The 18,667-nt window shown below is 35.3% G+C and overlaps 3 protein-coding genes across 4 annotated transcripts; 2 read left to right on the plus strand and 1 right to left on the minus strand.

Moving 5' to 3' along the window:
• Positions 1-418: 418 nt before the first annotated feature.
• Positions 419-3,281, plus strand: LOC105168482 (ethylene-responsive transcription factor ERF113). Of its 2 annotated transcripts, none has more exons than XM_011088583.3 (2): positions 419-1,019; positions 2,427-3,281. In XM_011088583.3, exons 1-2 carry the CDS (start codon positions 951-953, stop codon positions 3,045-3,047), a joined length of 690 nt encoding a protein of 229 aa, XP_011086885.1. In that variant the 5' UTR covers positions 419-950; the 3' UTR covers positions 3,048-3,281. The 2 variants fall into 2 exon arrangements, with proteins under 2 accessions (XP_011086885.1, XP_011086884.1); XM_011088582.3 differs by having other exon boundaries at positions 451-1,019; positions 2,446-3,281.
• Positions 3,282-9,806: 6,525 nt separating this feature from the next.
• Positions 9,807-11,729, plus strand: LOC105168483 (integral membrane family protein). Its single transcript, XM_011088585.3, has 4 exons — positions 9,807-10,469; positions 10,871-10,941; positions 11,161-11,259; positions 11,415-11,729. The coding sequence occupies exons 1-4, from the start codon at positions 9,884-9,886 to the stop codon at positions 11,523-11,525; spliced, it is 867 nt and encodes a 288-aa protein (XP_011086887.1). The 5' UTR covers positions 9,807-9,883; the 3' UTR covers positions 11,526-11,729.
• A 288-nt stretch (positions 11,730-12,017) lies between these two features.
• LOC105168484 (E3 ubiquitin-protein ligase ORTHRUS 2) lies at positions 12,018-18,175 on the minus strand. The gene is made up of 9 exons (XM_011088586.3): positions 17,624-18,175; positions 16,285-16,820; positions 15,207-15,332; positions 14,257-14,356; positions 14,112-14,173; positions 13,912-14,017; positions 13,552-13,693; positions 13,176-13,393; positions 12,018-12,967 (listed from the first exon to the last, which is right to left on the minus strand). The coding sequence occupies exons 1-9, from the start codon at positions 18,050-18,052 to the stop codon at positions 12,476-12,478; spliced, it is 2,211 nt and encodes a 736-aa protein (XP_011086888.2). The 5' UTR covers positions 18,053-18,175; the 3' UTR covers positions 12,018-12,475.
• Positions 18,176-18,667: the final 492 nt, after the last annotated feature.

The following is an 18,667-nucleotide window of genomic DNA, read 5'->3' on the forward strand; positions in this document are numbered from 1 at the left end:
TAAGAATACAAATAATATTTTGGTTTAATATTTTTTTGGGTTGTAGAAGAAATTAGCAGTGCAGGGCACCAGATGTGCAACATGCATCTGAGAATGAAGACAAATGGCCAATCTCTTCATATGTAATAGATCTGAAATGTTTGTACCTTAAAACTTTATCTGTTTTGTTTTGTTTTCTTGAAGTGAAGATGATGAGATCGACGACTCCCCTCCGCTGCACTGCACCTAATCTTTATCTCTTTTTATTCTTTCTTATCAATTTATTTCCCTTTTGTCTCCAACTAAATTTAAACTCAAATCTGCTCAGGATGTCGTCTTCCTCATCTATATATATATATATATGATCATCATCATTAATCACTCTTCTTTTTCTCTGTCCAGAATTTTCTTTTTTTTTTTTTTAAACTTTTGCATTAAAATTTATATATATATATTAATTGGAATAATTGATATTTGGTGTTAATAAAATAAAAATAAATAAATAAATGTTGAGAGTTGGCAATAAAAACCCTTCTTCCCAACCCTACTTTTCCTCCCTTCATTTTGCCTCTACTACTACTACACCTACAGAAAGAGACATCTTCGCTTCCATGTCGCCATCTCAATTCTTCCATCTCTCAACTTCTTCTTGACACAACATATATATAGAGAGAGAGAAAGAGAGTGAAAGAGAGAAATAGGAAAAAAAAGGGGGGGTTGGAGATATATAAAATATATTTATGAAAAATTATTAATAATCTGACGATCTTGGATTGTTATATTATTAAAAACCACATACACATACACACACCAGGAGGGATTCAAGAAAAAGGGTTGCAAGGTGGATCGGAGGCATGGAAAGAGGCCACTTCCCATGGAAGCACCGGGGGAGAAAAGCGGCGGAGCATACGGCTTCTCCGGTGGACAAAACAACATGATTTCCGGTCTCACAAGAATTCTTGGCGCCACCCATGAAGAAGATCCCGCCTTGCCGCCGCCGCCGCCGCCGGAGGCCCCCCAAGAAGCTCACCAAGATCAAGGTACACATATATATATACACACACACACACTTCAAGATGTGCTTCAAACCCTTCTTTTTTTCCCCTTATTTTACTAGATATATAATTATAATTAATTCTTATATTAATAATATATTAACTTCAAAACCTGTCAATTATACATACATATATATATGTGTCTAGAAATTTCGTAATAAAAGACTACTTTTTGGGGGTGAGGAAGAAAGTAGTAGTCAAGTTAGAGTAGAAGAGTTGGAAGAATGTGGAGAAAAAGGCCAAGATTTTGTGCTTTCACCAAAGTTCATTGTATGTTTACTTTCCGTAAAGTACTATCTCACTCCCCCCCTCTCTCTCTCCTCTCTCTCTTTGTCGATAACTCTAGAGATATCTCTTTCACACCACCACTCTAAGAATCTCTAACATATACATACACCATTTCTGTATCTATAATTCTTGCTGATGTTAATCAAGTAAACACGTCTTTGATGACATTATTGCATTCGAATGTGGGTGTAGGTGGAAATTCATATTTTTTGAATTATTTGGTCAGATGTCAAAACCCTTTTGCACCTACCAAAATCTAACACGATTACCGCATGTTTAACATAAGCTGGTCGCTTTCGATTATTCAACACTTGGTTTCTTGACGTATTGCCAATTGTCGGTCCAAACATAGTCTATGTAATGGAGCTTAGTGACAAGATCCAGCCTTTTTATTTTATTTTAATTATATTATATATATACAATGCTGATCATATATATGTTATTACTAGCACCAATAGATAACAGGTTCTTCTTTTCCTAGAAATTAATGGAGTTAATCTTCGTGTGTGTGTATGTGTTACTTGAGGATTACTTTTTGATTGCTAGATGATGAAAGTTGATAATGTGAACCCTTTTATCAAGAAATGGGTATTTGGCATTTGATTTTCTTAGAAAAAAAAGTTAAAATAGAAAATTATTGTAGTAATGATGTTAATTTATATATAATTTTTATTTCTTGACGATAACTTTTAGTATCTTTGATGAATCTGTCCAAAAAAAAAAAAAAAAGACTTTTAGTATCTAAATTTGATGTAAAAAAAATTATGTGTATTTAACACGTAAACATAAATATATAAGGTCAGAATCGTGTTTTTATCCTCCACTGAAAATACTAATAGACATAAAATCTTACTGAATTGACAAGAAAAGAAAAAGACAACACGATTCCTAAATTTTTAACGAAGAAACTGATCACTACTTTTTGTATCAGAAAGTAACGCTGTCTTTTTTTGTTCAGAAAAGAAAATTAGAGGCTTTAGAGTACCCTTTCTCTTTCTTTTTCTTAAGGGACTGTTTTGCCTATTATTATTTGTAGAAAAGAATATGTTGCATTCCCTATATATATCAATCTGCATTTAAAGTTGTTCCCAAATTCTAACACAGTGTATGGTCTTGATGGAAGCAACTGTGAAGAAGCACTACAGAGGAGTGCGGCAAAGGCCGTGGGGCAAATGGGCAGCCGAGATACGCGATCCCAAGAAGGCAGCCCGAGTATGGCTTGGCACCTTCGACACAGCTGAGGATGCAGCCCTTGCATACGATGAAGCTGCGCTGAGGTTCAAAGGCTCCAAAGCCAAACTCAACTTCCCCGAACGAGTTCAAGGCAGGACCGAGCTACGTTACGTTAGCACCACCGACTCATCGACCAGCCATCAACAGGGAGCTGGTTTAAGCAACTTCCCATCATCCGTCCACATGCCTCCTCAACTCCCCTCCGATCCATTGCTGCACAATACCTTCCCAGGACTTCAGCAGTACGCGCAGTTGCTGTCTAGTAACGACGCTGAGTTCCCTTACTTAACCTCAGCTCTTTACAACAACAATCAGCAATTGGGATATGATTACCCCGACTCTCAGCCGACAACGGCCGCCACCGACGCCTCGTTGCAGCTACAACAGCAGCAAGATTTTCCTCCTGGTTTTGGAGCTCAGTATGGGAGCTTTTCTGGCTCGGATTTTATGAATTATGGCAACTACTTCGACCCTAATAATCAGAGTGGATGATGATATTAAGTAGTTCTCGGTTCATTAGAATCAAGCTCGATTTTGTGAGCTAAGTTTAGAGTATATGTATGATGAACTGCGTGTCTATGAGTTCTTCTGGTTATTATTGATTAATGCTTGAGTCATGAGGAGAGGGTTGGGAGATTTTAATTTGTACATCTCCCCTTAATTTTAAGCTAAGCAAGCAACTTCTGTACTATGCTTGTGAAGACCAAGAGGTTATTTAGTGTTCAATTGTGCATGAATAATCATATGTTGTCTCAATTCTAGCTAATGTTCTTGAATAATGATCAAATTGTGGTGAATGCATTTTCATTTGACATGTAATAGTAATTGGGTCGCTGTCCACGTCTGTGCAAGATATAAAAAAAATTAATATTTATATATCTATTTATAATAATATACTTATAAAGAAAAAGTCCATCAATCGAAATCAATGGATTTTTTGAAATTATGCATAATTAGTGGACGGACCACTGTTGATACATCATGCGTGTGCATAATTTAAATTTACAACGGCTGAGTACCTCTCCTGTCATGGAGTGATGCCATCCTTTTTTCTTTTTAGCCTATGATTATGCCGTCAAATGCACGAACCTTGTATTTTAGCCTATGATTATTTTTATAAGGAGTTTTGTTGATGTAACCCTAATCGAACAAATCCTTCATTTGAAAACTTAAATTTTAGTTAGATTACTAAAAGAATATCACACCCATCAAGTGCCTAGAAGCTTGTTTTTGGCCCGTTAGAGTCCATTTGGTGTCGAACTCAATAACTAACTAACAGAAAAATCCTTATTCTAGTTAAGTCTGATCACTTGAACTCAGTTAATATATCAGACAGTAAATATATAAATACCCTTGATATGTGAACGGTCATTTTTCTATATTATACATCAATCTCATAATTAATAAATAAAAATAATCATATAATTAATTAAATTTTTGATCAAATTCAATTTGAATTAGGATGAAGAACAGCAAAAGGGTGATATATATAATCATAGTATCTTCAAATAGAAGCAATTGCGTGAAGCAGATAGAGAGGTCGGAGTCACAGCATATATGTATATATTAATGGTAGCCCTTACTTTTCTAGGTAAATTAGCGATTGGACGGCCAAGGATGTTCCAAGTAGTACTTCCATTGTAGGATGCCGACAAGGTTTTAATAAAAGAGGGTTCATGAATATATATATATATATATATATATATATATGAGTGTGGGTGTGTGTAAAAGGCAAGTTTTGCAAAAGAGCAAGTGTGTACTTTTGCAAGGGCCTACAAGGCTACTATTATTGAACCATGCGTGAGTTCATGTCAATAAAGATTTTCAGCTCCAAAAACATTCCAACTTGCATGGAATCATTCTCTTGTTTATAAGTGGAGTTCAATCATACAATCACACAATTAATTAATTCCCCCCCCCCCCCAACCCATCCTCTCCCCTATTTGATATATGTGTATACAAATACACACATGCACACACTACTAATAAAGGTAAATTACATCTATATTGGATGGATTATAAATGTATTTTTGTTAGACTGAAAATTACGATGATCTCACTTGAGGTTTGTTTCATTTATATATAACTGTATTTGTTAGAGTTCCGATTGGTAATTGATCCCGCACAATTTTCAACAATTATCATCTAGTGAGATGGGACTGATGAACCAGTGAAGTGATAAAGTGGTGAAAATGAATTGAATAATAAATGACACTGAACTGATGGAGAGAAGAGGTGCGGCCCATGACCGAAAATGACCTTCACATCGACGGCGGAAAGTGACGGCCTAAACAAGAGTGAACTGATAAAGAGAACAACCTGATGGTTTATATTCTGGTGCTTATTCTTGATACTGCACTAATAAAGAGCTTTTTTGTCTTTTCAAAAATATATTTTTTCAACTTTTTTTTGGGTCGAAAATTCTAAGGCTATTGTTGTACTTACCACGTCACACGCACTTACACACTTCTCCTACAAGCATTGTAAGATTTTACAAACCACATATGAGATACTTACATAATTTTCAACCTATAACTGAGATGTATTAATAATTCAGACAAACTTCAAGTAGTGTATATATTTACCCTACTAATAAAGCAAAAGACGTTAAAAGTATATGAAAATTAATTAATATTTTTTTCTTCACAAATATATAACTATACATAACCAAACACATAAATATTAATAATCTTTATTTATACTTTGCACATGCATCGAGTGTGCTCAATTACAAATATATATATATATATATAATATCTCTAATTATGTCAATTCCAATTATCTCCTAAAGTTACAAGTTAGGTATTGGACCACTACGATTAAAAGAGAGAGAGAGAGAGAGAGAGAAATTGTGAGTCCACTTTTGAAGTTGGGGGCGGGACTAATTAATCTATAATATAAGTGATGCTTGGAAAGTTCTACATTCAAAAAGATTTGTAGTAGGAGAGGAGGAATAAAAGTTAGTCTTGTAAGTAGTGATTAACGACTTAAGCGTGCTAAGGGTGAGTCCAGGACGTGGAGAACTAAAGCGTCAAAAAGGAACTTTTTAAGGCTAAAGAAAATCTAAAGCGTGATAATATGGATACTGAAGTCGCTTTTTACGCACTATGCATGCAGGAATTATATAGCTTTGCGGAAATTGTAATAAATTAACATCTTTTCTTCATCATTTATTTAGGTAATAATTATTTAAATTTATTATGGAACACGAGAAATATTACAGTATTAATTACCAATGAAAATTATTACCGATTATAAGTCACAATAGTTTTATATATATATATATATATTCGCGTATCCTAGTAATAGTAATGATTTTTTTAGTTTTGTATTAGTTATATAAGAATTATATAGTAATTGTCATTAATACTAATTTAATCATAAAAATAAAATGAATATAATTATTTCTATCAGTAATTAACACGTGTATAATGATAATTTGTTAACAATAAAATATAGTTGTTACTACAATTATAATGAACTAATTATTAATGACAGTTTAGATTAGTTCTTGTCTCTCTAAATCTTTGAAATAATTATGGAAAAACAATAACTTTTTATAATTAAAATATACCTATTATTAATGATAATTTTATATTTTCAATAAATATAATTATCGCTATGATTGTGTTATTACTATACATGCACATGTGTCACTAATTTTCAATAATAATAATTAATTAATTTTGTTGCTATTATATATTTTTCAAAATCATGTTATGACAAACAAAAAGCAACCTTCATTGCGAAATATCTAGTGTTAATGATAATTTTAGTATTGCCATGCATCATATATTTTATTACTAATATTATCTTTTTCAATATCATATTACAAACTCATCCTACATTAATTAATTAGTTCTGTCTTGTCTATTAATTAATAGACAACAAATTTCGCACAATATTTTCTAGTAAAGTGGGTCCTTAATTCTTACGTGGATTGTATTTATTTGTACTCAACTCACTTGAAAACATATAATATTTTCCTGTAATTAATCACTATAATTAAAAAGAAAAAAATCGTAGCTAATAAAACCTAATCACGAATGATAAATATTTTAATAAATATTAATTAATTATGATAAAAAATGAAATTCTATATTAATTTTATTTGATACGATTAATAGTATCAAATTACCATAATTTTTAAAATTATGGTAATTTATAGAGTAAGAAAAAAGAAAAAATTGTTTGGCAGTGAGTCCTTATATTTGCTGCTTTTGATGAAGTCTACTTTTAATCATTATTAAATAAGAAAAATAGAAAAAGAAGTGGGTCATACAATTTAATTGGAAAATTGTAATTTTATTTCTATAAATTTGGTTCGTTTTTTAATTTAGTTCTTTTTGTTATAATTTTTTTATGTTACATTATATAAATTAGAAAGAAAAATTATTTTCAGTTTTTAAATGATTTTTCTGTTCAATAATTAGTGTTTAATCGTTAATTTACACACGTGCTGGACAAACGCCCTCTTTACTTCTCTGATAATCATTGGACGGATAAGTCACGTGAAGACTTAAAAATAAGAAAATTTCTAAAATCAAAATAAATGGAACTAAATTAAAAATTCCTAACATATGAAACCAAAAATACTATTTTTCCTAATCTTTCAATTACAAACATGTCAGACATTTTAACAATCAACCCAACTATGGATCCTTTAATATTGTAGAACCATCGAGGGTTGGGTGTAACTCACAAAAGGCAGCACTTCTGCTATACTATATTTGAATTTTGAAACATATCAGACATTTGAACAACTAATGTAACTATGCGAGAGCTGATTCTATGAAGCTGACACATATCGAACATTTCACAAGGTCCATGAATATATAATACTTTCATGAGTTAAGTATAGTTTACGTAAGCTGATACTTCTATTCTGGACTTTTCGATTCAACTACAAATTTATTATATACGTAAACACGCGATACGTACACTAATTCTGTAAATACAACACTGTCAAGAGTTTAGTATAGTTAACGTAAGCCAACATCAAATCTTAAATAAAAAAACACATAACTAATATTTTTTTATTTAAATCAATTGAGAGTAAATTTGGGAGCACTCGATTAATAACACGTATACTTTTCAAAAATTTCTTGTACGGACAATCCAATCCAATCCAATAATATGAAATAAAGTGAGGGTGTTGTAGGCGGTGAATCTCAGCTAGTGAAGATATATATAGGGATGTTGAGATTTGAATTTGGATAGACACAAAGGACAGACAAGGATAGGGTTGTAGTGTAGTGTAGTGTAGTGTAGTTGAGGTTACGCATGATGTTTTGTGGGCCAAGAACCAAATCATAGAAAAGCCCAAAGAAAGTAGATATAGATATGGGCTACTTGTTCACATTCACACCCATCTCTAAATTGATTCTTCCCATTTCTGTAATAGATTCTCACTCTTCTCATACTGTCCCAAAACTGACCATCATAAAAGAAACAAAAACATTTGGGAAAATTATAATATGTTATTTGATATTTATTATAATTATAAATATTTTTTATTATTTAAAAAATTATAAATACTCCTAAAATCAATAACCATCTAATAAAATATTTTCATATAATGAGTTGTCACGAATGAATATATTATATAGATGCTGAAAACGTCAATATCATTTATATAAATCATTCCTGTTTTTTTTTTAAATTACACATATACCCCAAAAATATCATGATTATTATACAAACTATCTCAGTTTTTTACTGTAAGGGTAATTTTTATAATTATGCAAAGACAAAGATGTTTCGTGTAAATAGATTATAGATCTGAAGTGTAAATGTAATTATTCTAAAAAAAATATTATCCATTATAATAGACGAGGAGAAATTTTCTTCTTACCCTTTTAGTCCATAAAAAAAATTTAAAAAATAAGCAACATTATTTTATTGTCCAAACAGTATTTTGCCAATATTTCTCCATAAAAAATGAACGAAAACCTAAGAGAGATTACAGAAGGAAAAATGCTACCTTGTCCCAACATTTACATGCAAATAAGATTGGAATGAAGGGTTGTTTGTAAGCTAATGAATTAAAGGCGGTTTGAGAAGACATGAGATGTAGAAAGCTTATTAATAATGTTTTGAAGATGATATTCCTTTTTGTTTGAATATAGAAGTGAGAATGATAGATGAGATGGTTGGTCTGTAGGCGGGCGTGGTGGGACTTGACGGCGTCGACATCAATGCAGCGTGAAGAGGGAGGGGGACCACGCCGGATTTGACCTCACCCTAACGCTTTCGGCACCCACCGCCACCGTCAACTTTTGCGGCTGCGGCGGCGATTTCCCACCTCCAATGCAGGCTTTTCAATTTCAAGCGTGATGGATGGTTGCGACTACTGTTGTTTCTTCATTTCTTTTTTTGAGTTCATTAGCAGAATCACTGATTCAGTTTCAGGCCACTGCTGCTAAAACAAATGCTGTCATTGGATTATATGTAGTTCTAAATATTATTTTTTAAAGAAATGTAGTTGGATGGGTTAGTTTTTTGAAACTAAGCTATATGTATAGATATTGATTGGAGATGCTTCTCTTTTTTCTTGGCTTTGAGTCTCAAAGTTTAATTTGGTGCGTTTTAGGTAATGAATTTTGTAAAATTTTTGTGGATAAATTGCAATTTTGATCCAACAGTTTGCAGGGTTATCTCTGTTGATACATTTTTATTGTAACATGTCATTTGAGGTGTAGAATATGGCTGACGTATCAACCCAGTTAGATGGGCCATCACTATACTACAATTGAGTCTGAACTGATTATTATCTCACCAATAGGCCAACAGTAGTGTTGCATCAATTGAGCTTGTTGCTACCTGACTTGCTGATACTAAACTGATTGAATTCGATTTTTTTATATTAAACTTGAAAAAAGAATACTCCAATGTCAAATTATATATAGATATATGAAAAGAAAAAATAACAATTGATATGAGAGTTATGATTAAAATATTTTGAATGAGAATACATATAAAACAAATATGTATTTGCTTCTATCACATTTCTAAAAATCGAAAATGAAAATTAAACCAAAGAAGAGGTTTCCATCCGTTTCAAAAAGCATTGGGCTTTGCTTTTCCGGCCCATACTCCCGACTTTCTATCTTCTTTAACTGGCCCACTAATACTAATGGCCCAAAAGGAAATTCTTAAAGTGCTACTTGAAATATCTATTTTCTGCTTAAATCGTTATCACAAAAAATATAATACTAAATTAAAAAAATAAAAAGGGAAAATACAGATTCTGATTTCCCCAACGACTAATCCAAAATTAGCGGGTAGGAGTGATTCGTATTCGGCAACTATATTTCCCCCAAACAACCATGTCCACTACACTCATTCTTCCTCCTCTATGCATCAAACCCTTGCCTAAATCTCTGCTCCTCCGCCTCAATTCGCCTCTGATCATTCGCCGCCGCGGGTGCAGCTGCCGCTCAACGCTTCCTGTGAAATGCCAAGCCGTGGAAGAGCCGACGGAGTCCACTACCGTCTACCGAGGCGTGTATGGTCCGTGGAAAATCGAATCATCCGACGTTCAAGAAGTCATACTCTACAGATCGGGGCTCGTGACCGCCGCTGTGTCATTAGTGGCTGCGGCTTCGGCGGCCTTCCTACAAAATAGTGATTTGGAAGTGTTTGACTTAATCAGGAGAAATTTGGATTTGTTTTATGGTTTGGGAGCTTGTGGATTGGGTTTGTCTCTGTATTTGATTCACATTTATGTTACGGAGATTAAGCGCGCGCTTCAGGCGCTGTGGGTGATTGGTGCAGTTGGATCTTTGGGAACGTATGCAACTTTGGCTCAACCGGCGGGGAAGAGTTTGGTGGAGTATGTTGTTGAAAATCCGACGGCTGTGTGGTTTGTTGGTCCGCTGTTTGCTGCTTTGACGGGCCTTGTGTTCAAGGAAGGTATATATGTTTATATGATTGCTGTAATATCAACTCTCGGGTTGTTGCTTGACGTACTTTTGTCTCTTGTTAATTTCTTAATCATTTTGCTAGGCTTTTACGTGAATTAAGTAATAATTTAGATGAAATTGGACGCTTTGGCCCATGTAACGTTGTAATTGTAGTTTCAAGGTGGCTGATGCACCAAGGCAAGTTGGAAACAAGCTATTCCATCTTGATGTCTAGATTTTGTAGGAGTGGAAACAATCTTTGTTCAAATTCATTAACACCCAAGCTGAAGTACTGTCATATTTATGCTTATGTTTAACGCATATTAGCTTATAACAGATCTTCAAACTGCCGTGCAAAGCAGGGTGTTCAACCTTCATAACAAGTTTTTGAATCCCATTTGTTTGTGATAGGGCTTTGCTACGGCAAGTTGGAAGCTGGCATATTGACATTTATCATCCCATCAGTTCTTCTTGGGCACCTGGTATGTGGCAATGGCTTATATGGTCATACTCACACTTAAAGTTTAGTTTGTCTTGTTATTGTTATCATATGACAATGTCAAAACCTCTTACCTTTGGGCTAACGTTTCTTATTTCTAATTCGGGGAATTTGATGTCTGGCAATTGCATCAATAAATGAGATTTGTGAGCTTACTACGGGCTTTAATGTTTCTTCATGATTGACCTTTTATGTGGTGCAGACTGGTTTAATGGATGAAGGTACAAAACTCATTTTGTTGGGTTTGTGGATGGCGCTGTTCGTCATATTTGCTGGAAGAAAGTTCACTCAACCTCTTAAGGTAGAATAAGTTTGGTTGGTGCTGATTGCGTTCAGTTGCCCTTCATAGTTTACTTAAGATCTTTAACACTTGTCACTGAAGACGTCTCAACTCTCCAGCTGTTGAGGACTGTAATGGCTTTGTCTGAATAAGCTGTGATTTTGTTCATTTTGCAGGATGATATCGGAGACAAATCAGTATTTATTTTCAATGCCTTGTCTCAAGAGGAAAAGACAGCACTCGTTAAAAAACTTGAGGAGCAAAATTATTCTCAGAATCTGAATTAGGTAGGCCAAAAGCCAGTTATAGTTTTTGCGAAATAGGACCTGCACCATGTTTGCCACAAATTTAGATTAAATACAGCCAAAACATGTGAAGGGCAAAGAACTATAGATGAAATGAGAAATCCAATGGCCCTTACTGCTTTGCATTTTTTTTGTGGATTCACAAATACTAGTCATTATCCTCACCAAAATCATTTTCGTTCTGTATATTGCGTGTTCATACATGATACCATCTCTTTGATTTCTGATGACAGCCTAAATTTGCACTTACGAGGCAAGTCCACTAATTCTGTTCACATTAATCAACATGCTTGTCAGGTTCTTAGTCTAGAAAAGAAACTGAAAGTGGCATTTAAACATATTTAAAGATTAACTCCTAATTGAGAATGTAATCTACATGAGAAACTTCATGTAATTCAAGCAACAGAATAAACTATAATCCAGAACATAAGATGTCAAGACTGCAGCCTAAAGTAAGGAAAGAAGAGAGCAATGTGAGAAGATCCTTTGGTTGATTCAAGTTCAAATAAAGATGGTAAACCACCACCATCATATCCAAAAGGTTTGCCATACTTCACTGGGCATCCTTGAAATCACAAAACTATCACAAAGAGATTGGATGCAAAAAGCATGTGATCCAAAGACAAAAAGATGGTAACCCACAATCATACATCAAATGTAGTTCCATACTTTAAAAAACTCCCAAGAGAAATTGTGTACCCATGATACCAAAATGTAGTTCATAAAACCTGCCAAAAAGAAACTATGTACCCATTGCCCCACTTCCAACCCAAATAACAAAAGGTTCTCAATCCCATGTAGCTACTCAAAATAAGAGATGAGGTAAGAAAAGGCCAAGAGAGCACAAAAGTAGAACTAGAGACTGCTGGCTTTAGCATCCAAAACCATTTAAGTCTTCTTTTTGCCTCTTTGCTTCCTGCCAGCATCTGAAGCTATTGCGCACATGCACCAGCTCTCTTCCGCAAGTAGGTTCTCTTAGGTTTTTCAGGTTTTGCAGTTTCATGAGACTCTTTACACTCAGAAACTCCAGCCCCAGCACCAGCAACTTCTACATCACCAGACACAGCAACTGGTTTAACTGTGGATTTTGTTGGCAACATTCCATCACCACTGCCTTTCTTTCTCCTGGATACTCGTTGAGGTTTGGTATCAGTTGACTGTTTCACAGCAACTTTATCATCCTTGCCTGCTTTCAGAACTTCAGCATTTACATCACAGTTCTCTTTATTTTCAGCAACAGTGTAGGATTTTTCGTCCATGCCATCAGATTCTTTGTTCATGTCCACATCCATACTTCCATTATCAGCATCATCACTTATATCAACACCTTCCCGATCTCCACTGTCAATTCCTTCAGTCTCCAGGCTTTCCTCCTTCATCTGGTTCTGTAGCGATTCAATTACATTCATCAACTCCCTGTTGACCTGCGAACAAAATCATGGTAAGGTGAGTGCAAATTTTCCGATTTACATAGCATCTAAGAATCTATTTTACTGTGAACCTGTGACTCTATGATTGATAGAAAAGGGAACTAGCATAGGTAATGAGATGGAACTTTCTATCACCAAACGATTCATAATGATACCAAGAGCAAACAGCAATGCAATGATTAATTAATAATAATATTTGTACCTGGGGATTCTGAAGGAAGTCCGATATATCATTTTTGCAAGATGGGCATTTCATAACATTCTTCTGAGCCCGTAGTGTCCTTGTCCCTCCACATGTCCTCTGTTTTACAAATGACTGACCGGCAAATGCACCCTCTAAGCATGCTTTGCAAAAGTTATGAGCACAAGGAGTAGTGAGCGGAAGAACCATCACATTCCGGCAGATTTGGCAACTAAATTCTGATTAAAAGTTACAACAGCTCAGTAACACATACAGCCAAACAAATTTAGGCACAATCATTATAAAACAATTGCCAATCTATACAGAAACCATCCCGTACGAAAGCTTCCATGTGACCGGGAAAGAGCAATTATAATTGTTAGAATGGGTAGATTACCTTTCAAAAGCCTTTCTTTGACAGTTCCCTTTCTGCTCTTACGTTTTCTTTTCTTTGTAGTCTGATCTCCACAATCATAATCACCGGGTGCTTTTTTACTTTCTGGTGGAGTCTTTTTCCATATCCAACGGCCCTCTTGATCCTGCATTAAAATTTTAGACAGCCCCCATCCTTAGATTACTTACTTTAATCCTTTATTTAAACGTATTGTAGGGTGCCATAGTGGGAGAGGGGGCAGGGTAGAGCGTATACAACATGTCACCATTTCTCTGCACTCCATGCAGACTTAAAGTTTTAAAGGCAAACATTTTTACAAGAATATAATGAATTTAACAAACAAGGTAGACTGCAGCTTCTCACATCATAATCCCAGGCGGGACTTGCTTTCCTTTCAGTAATATCAATAGCATGCTTCAACTCTGGAACAGGAGGCAGCGATGATCTTGGACGGTCACCATGGTCATCACTGCAACAAGCAATAGTAAAATCTCAAATACAACTTAAGCACGTAAAAGATATACACGGTGGAGGAGGCAGGTGCTGCAGTAAAAAGAATTAACCTTGTCCATGGTGCAGGATCATTATCACAACGAACAAATAGGTAGCGACAGACCTTAAACCCCTGTAACAGTTAAACAAGAACGCAGTAAGAGAATGTATTAAAAAACAAAGGCACATAAAGTTCTTTTCTTGGCAAATTTCTACTTGAATTCCAGCCTTGCGCCAACACTTTTCAATCCTGTAAACTCCATCATATCGTACACCTTCCTGTGGTGCATAAGAAGAACGTTTCTCCTTATGAGACCTGCCCATGAAAAGAGCAAATTAGTAGAAGAATGTGCAAGAGGCATTAATCACAAAATGATATGGAAGACAACTTTCAAAATACTTGATAAAGCCTTTGTTGGCAGTTACACAACCAAAGCAAAACACTAATCTCCTATCAAAATAATTTACTCAGTCATAGAGGCATTAACTGTTAACTATTGTCTGTAGTCTGCAGATAACTGGATAACTTCAGCAGTCACCAAATGAAGTACTTGCCAACCAACTATAATAGTGCGAACAAATTTTCTCAAGAAGATATAGTTCCACTTTTTATATATAGCTCCATTACAACAGTATTAAATGCCATGTGGAAAAAGGAATTCTGACATTCTCTCTCCAACAGGATATAATTCAGCTCCAAATAATTCAACTGAGAAAATAAACTCTGAGCATTGATACATGTTAATAATAAGAAATTTAACCATGTCATAGGGGTTATAGCAATCAGCATCCCCATTTATCCAAATGGACCTCAGCATCAGTCCCATGATACTTTTACCAAATCTTAGTGTATCTAACGTGTCTGCTCTTGCCGGTGCCCATTCTTACATACCCAAAAAAGACATCCTATCCAAACAAGCACATGCGTGAAAAAGCACAATAATACATGATAGGAACAATAATTGAATGGTCATGAGGGAGAAACCTAACATAGTAAATCACCATGCATTCTGTTTTCTTACATTTAAGAACTAAATAAATGTTCACTGCACAGTGGGAAATCCTAACTACATAATTGAAGTTGTTCCTCACCACATATGACATTCAGGCATATGCATGATATAATTTATGTTTAAACTATTCTGCACATGGAATTACTAGCTTACCTCACAACTCGAACAGGATAACCCTTTCGGCAACTGACTCGTAAGGCCTCATTAAATTTTTCAAATGTCTGGTCAAACGACTGTATCTTGTTCGTCCTTTTATTCCCGCTAAGGTCACGTCCACCACTGGCACCAGCAATCAAGTAAAAAAAAATTAAGAGACAGTTATCATTCAAAATGCAACACAACAGCACCTAGGTGTAAATAAGAAAACGAATGGATTCCATAGACATCCAATAAATAGCCGCAAACATAAGTTAGTTAATTTAAATTCAGATCCCCAAAATTCTTTCCATGACACCGAAACAAACTTGTCTATCAAGCAATCCCATACGTAAGACTCCAATCATAGTTGGTGATGCTCCTGTGGGGAACTATTCCTTTTCATGATGTCAACAACTGCCCAAATTGGCAACTGTTCCTTGTAATGGTCTTTCAAGCACAGCATACAATTGAATCTAAGGATTATTCAAATGAACTAAATATAAAGGAATATATCCAGAACTAAAAATAAGAAAGGAATATATCCAGAACAAAAAGAAACAAAATGACTGTTCACAATGGATCACAAGAATTTAGAAGCATTCAAGGGGATAAAGGAGAATTTCAAAGTAGTAAACAAGAGGCGTATTACATGGATGAGCTTATTAACATGTATCCTTGGAGGATAAATACCCATCCAAAAATAGAGTGATACAGACAATGAATGAAAGTCCCAAATACCTTTCTAAGTAATCATAATGATTACTACCAACAACCAATTGAACTGAAACATCACCACACCAAGTAACAATGACAATTGACATAGCAAATTACATTAACTAGAAACACAAGATTTGGAAACTCAGGAAGGAGAGTTCCACAAGCATCAATCATAATTACTTCACAAACAAAGGTTAACTTTAACAGTTGTATTTATGTTATTCATTTACAACCCCATAAACCTCTAGAAAGTCTTCACAGCAGACGAGCACACCCAAGTTCACAATAACTTCAGATAAATTCAGTTCAACACAAGAGATTAAGATGTAAGATTACTTAAAGAGAAATAAAAATTATACAGCAGCATTGAGTATACCTTCCTGTGTAGAGGAACCAGTCTCCATGATCCTCATCGTCTTCATAACCCCCAGACAATGCAACCGATTGAGCCCCATGATCTGCCTGACCACAAATCCCTGCAACATGTGGAAAGTGAGCCCCCCATTGCCTGCATTCCATCCTATCTTCCCAAGTTTCACCAACCAAAACACCCTGATTTCTTTGTGGGTCACTCTCAGCTGTTATTGGACCAAAATAATCAAGAGGAACTGTTACAAAAATCTTCCCACTGCATGCATTAGCCTTTCCAGATTTTTGTGCTCGCTCAGTGGTAAACGCTTTGTCAGGACGGTCTTGGTTGTGAATAAAATGATGGACTCTTGGGGCTCCTCCTGCAAAATTAGACTGGGAATGTTTGGCCATTCTGATAGCCATAACAATAGCAGAGTTAATTCGAGGCTCCCTTGCCATCTTAATAGGAATTGTTTTCCGACATATAGCACAAGTCTTCTTGCGCTGCTGTGCCACCCATTTCTGAAAGCATTTCAAGCAAAAGTTGTGGCCGCATGGTGTCTGAAACAAAAATCAAGAAGTTAAAATGATACACAAGCTTTTCAACTACCTCACATCTTCAGCCCTTCTCCTAGATGGGATGGGATTTATAAGCATTTATCACGATAGTTATCTTTTTCACATGATAACAAGTTACAGTTTATCCACACATAAGACCAATTGATGCCATGACAATGTTCACTCAGCCAAATATGTACATATAGATATTAATAGGTATCATAATATCATAACAAATGTAGCTCATACGCTACAGAATGTCGACCCACATCTACCAAACCAAAGGATATCCAAGCTTGTCCTGTGAGTTTAGTAATTAAAATCCTTCCCATTTGAATATAAACCCAAAATCCTTACACTTTTTTGTTGTTCAAGGCTTATCCTTTAATACTAGAAACACCATTTTCACCCTACTCATCATCAGAAAAAAATTATTTTTTTCATTTAAAAAAATAAAATGGATTTTGGCAAAACAAAAAATGAAAATAAATAAACGTAAATTAGAGCAGGTTTGAATTATTTGAAAAATATTCTCAAACTCAAAAGAACTACAGAAAATCCCCACATCTTTAAAAGATGCCCAGAGAAACCATTTCGATTCACCACAAAACGACATCGTTAGGTTGATGATACCCAAGTCAGCCCCAAGGACAAGAGTAAACCACGGACCACATTCAAAATACTCATCATGTTCTCCGCTGCAAAGTCAAACGCTTAAAATTCGCAGATCAAACACACAGCAATTCAAATTTGAACACGGAACAGACATTTGCTCACACGAACAGAGGAAAAGGAGTAAACCATACCGAGACAGGCCTATCGAGAAGCTGCATGCAAATGGAGCAGTTGAACTTATCCCCCAAAATCCCCAAAACACCCCGAACGCTACCACCCTTCTTCTCCTTCTCCTCGTTCGCGCCTCCGCTCATCAGCTCCTGACGCCGCTTCGCCTTCTCCCGGTCCGTCAGCGAAGCATCCGACTCGATCGCACGGATCTTCTCCACCAGTCCTCCTCCGGAAACCGCCGGTTTCACCACCGCTCCGGAAGGATCTGAACAGTCAGGGCAGTCCCACTGAGCTGCATCGGCTAGGGTTTTGGGGGGGGCTTTCAGACACGCAACGTGCCACGGCGTGACGCAAGTCTTGCACGTGAGCGTCTCCCCCTCCGCCGCCTTGTTCTTGCACACCATGCACACTCCGTCGCCGTCGCAGGGGAGCTCGCTAACGTGCGCCATTGGATGATTGCTGCTGCTGCTTCCGCGAATTTTATACAATAAACAAACAATAAAAAAACCCAAGCAACTGTAATGATAGTGGAGTTTGGAGTGAGAGAGTGGTTGGCAGTGGCTCTGGGTCTGGGAGTATGCGCTTAAATATAGGAGAGGAATTAGGGGACTGTTTGGCGCGGACTTGAAAATTGGAACTTAATTTTAGTGGAAAGTTTTTGAATATTTTCATTTCTTGCCCGTTTCCCTCTTTACTTATAGTTTTTGGTAAGTTGAATGATATTTTCGTAAGCTCCTATCCCTTATTATTATTATTATTCTCTTTTTATTTCTATGCCAGAAAGGACTCACTACATACCATTTTAAGACTCTCAAATTAACTCCTAAAGATTTTTTTATTTCATATATATGTTTTTCTTTATTCAAAGTTTTATTGATTTAGAATTATTACTGATCTCATATCAAAGTATTATGAAAATAAATTATATTTTATTAGGTTATGAAAAACTTTTTGTGTATGTAAATACATGAAAATCGATGGAAATTATAATAGTATAGTTTCAGTGAAAATACATATAAACAAATATGTTTTAATATTTATTATTATTTTAAAAATAAAAATAC

Source organism: Sesamum indicum, linkage group LG8, assembly GCF_026168435.1.
Source record: "Sesamum indicum cultivar Baizhima isolate 11 linkage group LG8, ASM2616843v1, whole genome shotgun sequence".
In the NCBI taxonomy this organism is placed as follows: Eukaryota; Viridiplantae; Streptophyta; class Magnoliopsida; order Lamiales; family Pedaliaceae; genus Sesamum; species Sesamum indicum.

What these genes read in the sequence shown, in the direction of transcription:
- LOC105168482 (XM_011088582.3), top strand. Translation starts at nt 854, where the DNA reads ATGGAAGCACCGGGGGAGAAAAGCGGCGGAGCATACGGCTTCTCCGGT. An exon ending in AGAAGCTCACCAAGATCAAG is followed by an intron (nt 1,020 to 2,445) that starts GTACACATATAT and finishes TCTTGATGGAAG; the next exon opens with CAACTGTGAAGAAGCACTAC.
- LOC105168483 (XM_011088585.3), top strand. Translation starts at nt 9,884, where the DNA reads ATGTCCACTACACTCATTCTTCCTCCTCTATGCATCAAACCCTTGCCT. An exon ending in GGGCCTTGTGTTCAAGGAAG is followed by an intron (nt 10,470 to 10,870) that starts GTATATATGTTT and finishes TGTTTGTGATAG; the next exon opens with GGCTTTGCTACGGCAAGTTG. An exon ending in CAGTTCTTCTTGGGCACCTG is followed by an intron (nt 10,942 to 11,160) that starts GTATGTGGCAAT and finishes TATGTGGTGCAG; the next exon opens with ACTGGTTTAATGGATGAAGG.
- LOC105168484 (XM_011088586.3), bottom strand. Translation starts at nt 18,052, where the DNA reads ATGGCGCACGTTAGCGAGCTCCCCTGCGACGGCGACGGAGTGTGCATG. An exon ending in GATCCTGCACCATGGACAAG is followed by an intron (nt 14,018 to 14,111) that starts GTTAATTCTTTT and finishes TGCTTGTTGCAG; the next exon opens with TGATGACCATGGTGACCGTC. An exon ending in ACTTCCTTCAGAATCCCCAG is followed by an intron (nt 12,968 to 13,175) that starts GTACAAATATTA and finishes TTTTGTTCGCAG; the next exon opens with GTCAACAGGGAGTTGATGAA.